General features: G+C 41.2%; 1 protein-coding gene across 3 annotated transcripts in view; it reads right to left on the bottom strand.

The window, feature by feature from the left end:
• The window catches only part of FSHR (follicle stimulating hormone receptor), a 203,927-nt gene that overhangs the window by 21,841 nt on the left and 173,124 nt on the right, over positions 1-8,962 (bottom strand). For 2 of the 3 annotated variants that reach the window (XM_019655848.1, XM_019655850.1), the window contains exons 6-8: positions 7,982-8,059; positions 3,202-3,270; positions 3,028-3,102 (exon numbers count right to left, since the gene is read on the bottom strand). In XM_019655848.1, coding sequence (XP_019511393.1) covers positions 3,028-3,102; positions 3,202-3,270; positions 7,982-8,059 — 222 coding nt within the window. The remainder of the gene's footprint in view (positions 1-3,027; positions 3,103-3,201; positions 3,271-7,981; positions 8,060-8,962) is intronic. The other variant, XM_019655849.1, reaches the window with a different exon arrangement.

Genomic DNA, 8,962 nt, shown 5'->3' with positions numbered 1-8,962 from the left:
TGGGAAGAGCGCAATGATGGTGCCAACTTGGGCCAGTGAAGCAACGTCCTCCACAACTAGACTGAAGAACAAAACGACAGCAACTTGTCTGTTCCCGTTCCCCCAATTCCCCAGCACTGTTCCCATCCCCCCAATTCCCCAATAAAAAATCTTTAACAAAAAAACATTATGGTGTGTCCTCATCCACCTTATTCACTGGATCTGGCACCATGTGACTTCCAGCTCTTCCCCAAAGTCAAAGGTAAACGTCTTGAATCAGTTCAGGATGTCAAGGTAGCCACGACAGCCCAACTAAAGACACTCACGAAAAAGGACTTCCAGAACGTCTTCAAAAAGTGGCAAGAACGGTGGGATAAGTGTGTTTGAAGCGAGGGGAAGGGAGGGTATTTTGAGGGGGATTAATGGCAATGTGTCTTTTAATGTAATAAACTTTTTTTATTTAAACATTCGCCATATTGTTTGATCACACCTCGTAGCTATTACCATATTATTGATTATGTTCCCTATGCTTCACTTTACATCCCCATGACTATTTTGTAACTACCAATTTGTATTTCTTAATCCCTTCACCTTTTGTGCCCTTGCCTCAACCCCCCTCCTGTCTATCACTCTGATAGATCTAGTACCCATCTGACACCATCCTTAGTTATTACAATATTATTGACTATATACCATATGCTGTACTCTACATCCCCATGTCTACCATATAACAACTAATTTGTACTTCTTAATCTAATATTTATAAATATCAGACTCCCAGTCTATAATTATTTACCCCTCTAAGTTCACAACCAATTGCAGGGGGCTTTACAGAATACCTTTTAGGTGTTTGGTTAGCTATTTACATATGTTAGGTAACACGAGATGTTGGGAATACTGGACTGTGAGGCAGGAGACCTCGTTGCTTGTCCAAGCTCCATGGCTTACAATGGCAGTGTGAACTTCGTCACCTCTCATTTCTGGATCTGGTTTCCTCAGCTTGATAATGAACTAGTTGGTGATCCTGTCCTACTTGAACATTCTCGGTAGCAGATAGTAGTTAAGGTCCTATGACTTATTAGTCTACTCGGGACAGGTTACATACGGAACCCTACCCCATCACAGATATGTTCTGCCATAACAGATAAAGGTGCCTAGTTGGGAACATTCAATACCTTTTGGACATCTAGCTAAGTGAAATTGATAGACTGCTATTCTGGTGGTCAGAGACATCAAAAGCACTTTCCCTAAGTCCATTTGTCTCCTGAGTACGCTAAGAACAGGAAACATTAAGCATTATAAGTTTTAAGTACTTCGTCTATTAGAGCCCATGGACTGTACACCTGGCACTTTCCATTTGTTATGACTTTGTCCTTCTTGGTACTTAACAGCACACATCATGACCTGATACATTAAATTGTATGTTTAGTTACTGTCTGACTCCCCATTAGGAGAATATAAGCTTTTTGTGAGGAAGAACTTTCTTTTGTTTTCTGCACTATGTATAATGAGTAGCACAGGGCTGGTGCTTAAAATCCATCTGTTCAATGCGTAAATACACACACACACACACACACACACACACACACACACACACATACACAATGTTATTAAGCTTCCACCAATATTAGGAAATAGGTATTATTGTTCTTGCCCTTTTTTAGGTGAGGAAACAAAGGTTTAGAGAAGTGAAGGAACTGGTTTTAAACCTAGGTAGTCTGCTCTGGCACCTCAGCTTTCATAATGCTGATACTTCCTCTTTTTACTTATATTTCCTAACTAAAGCCAGACATTCCGGAGTAATCTTTGAAGTTTTTTTTCCCCAAAGAGGAAGAATTTCATGTCACAACACACCCTTTATTATCAATAATAGCCATTGTAGGAGTTTCTGTTCTATCCTACAGGGTCTAGTTCTAGAGATATATAGGTTCTAGCCTGAAGGAGACTAGAAGCTTTTTGGTGAAAAGAAAACTGATGTTGATAGATAGTAAGTAGGTAGGTAGGTAGGTAAGTAGGTAGGTTGGTAACCACACATGGGAGCTTATACTGACTGCCAAACGAGAGGTGCAGAGCAGAGGTTCCCAAATGCCTGAACTGACCTGAGGCAGGCTACCTAAGAATCACCTAGTACATCTTTAGATTTACTCATTTGTTTACTTCTTTGCTCACTATTTCATTTTTCATCTGACTCCTTCTGGGTTCCTTTCTTCTTCCTGAAATACATTTGTCAGTAGAAGTATTAGGTTTTGCTTAGAGCCCAGGAATGCACAGTTTTAGAAAGCTCTTGTAGATTTGGGTCCCTGCAGCCAGTAAGGCTACGGGAGTCATAGGAAGAAAAATTCAGTTCGCTGTGGTTGTCAGGGAGTTACAATGGCCCTTGGAAGGGCAGGGGCAGATGAGAAGAGAACAGGGGAAAGTCTCTCTTGGAGGGAGAGATGGAAGGGGGAGCAGCAACAAGAGGAGAGGTGCTGGTGCAGGGCTATGAGACACTGAATGCGTCTGAAGAGATCTGGAATTGAGGCAAAGAGGATCCAGAGATTAGTGCATGGATGTATCTCATTGGGTTGAGGGAAACTCCTGGACATTGAAAGAAATGAGAATTATGCTTTCCCTTCCAGGGAAGAGGTATCTAGCAGAGTGGCTAAGAGTCTGCACTGAGTCAAATCAGTTTGCTGTTAAATTTGTGCTCTAAAGTTTGCATGACCTTGGGTGAGTGAGTTAACCTCTCCAAGTAAACCAGTGTTTCCTTATCTAAAATGGGAATAATAGCTTTTACCACAGAGGTTATTATTAGGATTAAATTATAAAATGCATCTTAAGCTTTTAAAACACTGTCTGGGACTTGGTAAGTGTTCATTAAATGTTATTTTATTGAAAGTTAGAACATGGATCAACCCTAAATTGTCCCTATAAGTCTTTTCAGATGACACAGATAAACATTGACCTTAATTGCCAGCCCTGTCTTGAAGCATCTCTGAATTGGAGAAAGTTGACTTATAACTCATACATGCAGATCTTTTGTGCATGGTAATGGGGGACGCTACTCACAGAATGACTGGTCCAGAGGCTCCCTGGAAAATATCGTTAGGCAATTCTTCCAAATTATTGTTATCACTTAGATTCCTGGGGATGGAGTTGAGGAAACACAAAGTCACATAAACATTGCTGTTCTAAGAGCCATTTCCCTCTAAATGGCCCGGAAGAATAGCCAGGGCTACTTACAGCTCATCTAGTTGGGTTCCATTGAATGCACAGCTGTGTATTTCTTGAATCCCATTCTTACTCAGCCATCTGAAATAAAAGGCCCATTAAAAAACCAATAATGTCAGATGCAAACAATCCAGGGTTTCATAATTGGAAGCAGTGGGGCAAGGTCAGGCAGCACAGGCCAGCGGCATAAATAAAATGCTACCCTTAAGGCTTGGGGACAGGGGTGGAAGGGAGACCAATTTATCACTCTACAACCTTTTGTAATGTTGGAAGTTTGCATTATGTGTATATATTACCAATTCGGAGAAGTAAATTATATTTAATTTTGGAAAGGCACAGACATACAGGCAAAGCAGCCTGGATCCTGTAAGGTCTCTGCACATATCATTCGTGTGCAGAGATGATGCCATAGGGGGAACAGGTGAAGACCTTTCTCCTCCTGAAGGACAGAAATCATACAATTATTGAGCAACTGTTTATTAGAGAACATTTTGTATTGCTTTCTCTAAGGCCTTAAGTCTCTCACCCACAGCAGCAGGCCTGGCTGTCATCAAAAAGTGATCTAATTAAGCTGTCATACAACCTAAGCATCTCCTGTGACCCATAGCGACCTGGTTATTGGAGGTTTGTGGAGGTGGCTCTGGGTTAAGCCAGAAAGGAAGAGAAATCAATTACAGACACTGTGGGCTGTGGCGGGGCAAGGTGTTGTGCGTGGGCATGGGAGGAGGCACTGTGGGGGGTGGGGGCTGGAGGGAGAACATCCATCCTGATGGTGCAAAGAAGGTCAGTGGGCAGGTTTGCCTGGACGGGGGAGCCCAAGGACACCTTGGGACAACAGCTCTCCATTGCTGTGCTACTGGATGGATCTGAAAACAAAAAGAAATCCAAGGTTGGGAGAGCTTAGCCTGAAGAGCCTCTCATCACCTGCTCTCGATCTGCTGCCGCGTTCTTTTCCCTGTAGGGTTTAGTGGGTTTACAAATAACATGGTTCAAAAGCTGACCCAGAGAAGCTCCTGGGTGCTCAGGACTCTATTTCCTAGACTCCAATGGGTAGCTAGAAAACCCTTCAAATCACAGAACAACTGTGAGATTTTGTTTCTTCCTTCTGAAAGCCTATTTGGCTAAAAAAATCCATACAGGAACAAGGTAAATCTTTTATAATATTAGCAACTAATTAGTGGGTTCTGATGGCCAAGTAATGGCTGTGCACCGTCCCCCCACCCACCTGCCCACACTTTCCCACGAGAAAGCCCGTCCTAGGCACATCTGGCATCCCGACTTCTCTGTCAGCCTGTCCCCAGGTAGTGAGAGTGCTGGAGCAGCTGCCCCTAACCTGTGGGATGTGGATCCCTGTGGGTTTGGGATCAAACACAGGCGTCAGCTAACTTTTTCTGTAAAGGTCCAGGTCAGTGTTTTGGGCCAAGAAGCGAAACGGAGGATACTACATAGATACTTTATGTAGGTACTTATACAACAATTTCCACAAATTTTTTTACCAAATTTAAAATATAATAGTAATAATTGAGTACAGTTCTTTGGGGGAGGGAGGATGATATAGGTCTGCTATTGAAAATAATGGAATTTTAAAATTTTCATCAGGGATTAAGCTGCTTAATTTGGGTTAGATATTAATGTTTCCTATCATCAAAATGTTCCCTTGTAGAAAGCAGCCCCAGCTCACGGACCATAGTTGGCTGACCGTTAATCTAACACAAAGGGTGTGTAAATCCATATAGCTCCATCTGTTTTTCTGTAGAATAGATATTTTCTGCACATATATGTCCTCCAAATAGATATCACTGTGATTAAATCATATACAGGCTAATGTAAAAGAATTACTGTATTCAAAGTAGCCCTTTGTCTTCATGGAGTTTCTCAGTCAACAAGTACCATCAGAAAGCAGTTGCGGGGGACATGGGGAGGGTTGGCAACTTTTGATGTCTACAGTGAATCACCACCCAAGAAACAAATTATATCCAGAACTCCTGCTGAGGAGTTTATGTTAGGCTGTCAAACTCTCAACTCCTAACACACAGAAGTCAACATCTATTAAGTACACCCTTAGTCTCTTATGAGTGGTAGTGCTTCTTTTAAAACCTGATGATGATAAATAGGACAACCTGGGCAGAGAGTCAGCTAACGACTAATTAAATCATGGTTTTTCTTCATCTTTTGTGTCCCTCGTGTGTTCACTCAGTAGAGGGAGGCCCAGGAGGCTCTAGAAGCAGAGTCTGCCCTCAGCCTAAAGGATGAAAGTGCTGGGGGAACCTGGCCAATTTAAGGCTCATTGAGGGCCAGGCACGTGGCATGGAAGCCAACTGAGGAAGGAAGGACACGTCCTGTGTAATCTTGATTTACTTTTTCTGAATTAGGCCATTATGCTGGTCAGCCATAACTAGGTGCTTTCTTCATTCAGACCCTCTGGTTGCACAGGCAGGGTGGGGGTGGGGGAAGGCTCAGACGGTAGGCTTTTATTGTTCATTTCTCTCAGAGTCACTTGCCCAGTGTCTGATAATCCTTCATTGTTGGGCTTTTATATGTATGAACAGGGTCTTGGGATTTTGAAAAATACCAATGCATAGAAAACTTTTTCAGCTGTCTGTACCATCCTGCCATGCTTTTTTTTTCTGAGTGCACTTAGATGCCTCTAATTGGAGAAAGCGCGCCCGCATCCAGGTGTAGCACCCAAACTAGGAGCACCTGGAATCTTAAGCTGTGCTGAGTATGGATCTTCTGATTTTATTATTTAAGGATTAAGAGCCACCTGAATCCTTTGTTCTCACAAATGTGATTTTATCCTTTAGAGGCATGTCTGAAAACTTGACTTAAGAGAGCTATCTTCTTTAGGGGAGTATGTTCTAAATCCTGGGGAGCCCAGTGTTCATGAAGAGCAGTTCTGATCTGTAAATTTCTTTGGTAGGTTTGGGTTTGCAAGGCTCCATCAAAAATTCTCCTTTCCTTAGCATCTCTGCCTCCCCATGGAGAGAGGTAAGACCAGGAAAGTCAGAGTGTCTTACCTTGTGCCAACGTACAAAACTGTGAGAATGACATTAGCACACCCCGACTTCATTATATCCTTTTTATAAAAATACTCAATTGACAAACACATTATAACATTAACTAATTTTGAATCACCCTGTTTAAAAATGATACATATGTTTAGAGCAAGATTTAAAGATGTACAAATATCCAGGTGCAGATGATTACATTTATCACTAATCTTCTCCCTGTATGATGTAGCCCCAGAATCCTTTCACTCCTGCGTTTGTATTATACCCACTTGGCCCAAATTACCTAGGTACTCACTAGTTTCCAAAAGCTCCTTTTTTCTTTCTTTTTTTTTTTTTTTTTTTAACCTTCGTGGCCTTGATGGTTCTATTTCCTCTGCTTTCCCTTTGCCAGTGTTCTGGCAAAATCCCACTCATCTCTTAAAGCCCAACCTCCTTTCTTAGCCTTCTTTTCCTCATTTTAACTCTTCCTTTATCCTCACATCACAGGCCAGTCAGAATAAATGATCCCTTCTTTACTCTTAGAATAATTGCTTTTATTTTCACATATTTTATCCTATTTATATTTTAATTTCTTTTGCTCTCCCCTTTTCCCACACCCCCACCAACCCATTCCAACACACACTCACTCACTCACACACTCTCACACTCACACACACTCCAAATGTCATGAGCATACTGAATGAAAGGATTGGTATTACTCACCTATAATGTTTGTCCTAATACTATGTACTCTGAATACATGCCTTTGATTTTATTTTTCTCTTCACATACCTAGTTCCTCTGCTAGTTTCTCTGAAACCTTTTCCTTTGTTTTCTACAATTAATTTACATCAAATACTGTGCTTAGCTTTTTTCTTCAATATGTCCTCATTTCTACTCCCTCCCTCCCTTTCTCCCTCCCTCCCTCTCTCTCTCCCTCCCTCCCTCTCTCTCTCCCTGTACCACTGGGTCTCTGAATCATATTATTGCTTTGAAGAGGACAAAAGTTCTTTTCAGCCTGGAACTTACCTTTTGTACACATTGACATATTAAACACACACATACACATTTTTTAAAAAACAATTTGTGAAATAGAAAGATAACATGCTTTCCTTACAGATGTAATCACAATTACCAGTTCCCCAAATGTCATTTTGTTCATTTAATGTCCACAAACACTTGGTAGCCCCTAGTACCCTATTTCTTTGCCATCTTGGGAAGCGGGTAAACTGCCACACAGGCTACAGGCACAAAAGATTACAGGGTAGTTCATTTATGACAAAATGCATTAAAAACTCTCCCAAAAGTCAGAGGGAGTAACTCAAGCTCATTAAAAAATGTGATTGTTCCAAGAAAATGAGAAGCCATCTTCAGCTCAGCATGGGGCTTTACAGGAGCCACGTGGCATAGTTATGAGGGAATAGCCATATCTTCCTGGATTCAGCCTCCTTCCTGTCTTTTTCTCTGGGCAACAAAAGCCTTGCCAGGCAATAACTAGCTTTATTGATGCATGAGTTATTCTGTCCTTCGGAACAGATGTTGCATCACAGGAGACCATCATTCAAAGAGCAATTTTAAATACTTGAATCACACCACAGCATCATAAATTATTAACACGACTCCATGTTGTGATTCTGAAATGTAAAGACAGGAAATGAGAGAAAAATACAGAACCAGAGAGAAATTGAAATGGTGAAATGCCAGAATCACCCAAACAAAGAAAAGGAGCATTCCATTATGAGAAAGATGATGAAATGAAAAACCAAATGTTACTCCACTGCTTCCCCCCCCCCTTTACTTACAGAATCATACTTTCACAACTCAGCCCCACGAAAGAATTTCTTTCAACTGCGTGGATGTTTATATTGTCTTGAATGTCTCTAGAAGAAAGTACAGATAGATTAGTTATTTATGTCAGCGTCACTCATGTAATCTTCTCACATTCAGTTTACTTGGCGTGATGTGGTCTTTAGCTGAGGTAATGTTTGAATAGTTATTGTTGTGAAGGATGAGGAGCTCAAAGTTTGGGAAATAAATATCATCTAATTTATCTTTAGTATATCACTTATTCACAATTGGATTATACACAGCGATATCTTCCCTCTGAAAGTTTTCTTAGCTAATTTCACTGTGTTAAGGCTCTGACATACTCATTTATTATTGGTGTCTGCTCAATATGACAAAGACTCTTAAACTGACTTTTCATCTCCATTCAGAACTTCTCCATTCACTTTAATTGGCCCTTCGTCTTCCTCCCGTCTCAATCCCCTTCTTATACTGAGTTTCCTTCCTTTTGTTCTCCTTGGGTTGCAGAAAAATTTTATCATTGATTTTTCTCTTGCTGAATAAAAAGATGGAGAAAATCTCATTTTTCCTGTTGTGTCCCCTCATCCTCCTATCAAGATTCCCAGGTGGGTATAATCTCACGTATAAAGGTAGAAGTAGTAAACTGCTTGGAACAATTTGGGGAAATTATCTAATTTTCCATGACCCTCCCAATTTCCATTCTTCCCCTCTGCTTTCTTAGCTCCTCATATCCTTCCCTACTGTTTCCTTTTGGGTCTGTCCAGATTCTCACAATTTCACTATTGAAAATAAACTTTCCATTATACCTTGTTTTGCCTCCCCCTCTTTCACAATAGAGATGTCTTGGGAAAAGGCAAATGTGTGAGGTCACTAACAGTGTGTGAATTTGTCTGTCAGATGGTGTCTTTATGCCTAGGGCAGCCTGAGAATTCTGGAGGGAAGAGGAGAGGATGGTGGAGGGTGGGAGTTGCGGGGGG

Source organism: Hipposideros armiger, unplaced genomic scaffold (genome assembly GCF_001890085.2).
Source record: "Hipposideros armiger isolate ML-2016 unplaced genomic scaffold, ASM189008v1 scaffold_248, whole genome shotgun sequence".
Lineage (NCBI taxonomy): Eukaryota > Metazoa > Chordata > Mammalia > Chiroptera > Hipposideridae > Hipposideros > Hipposideros armiger.
Note: the sequence above shows the minus strand (reverse complement) of the source record. Positions and strands in the feature narration are given on the sequence as shown.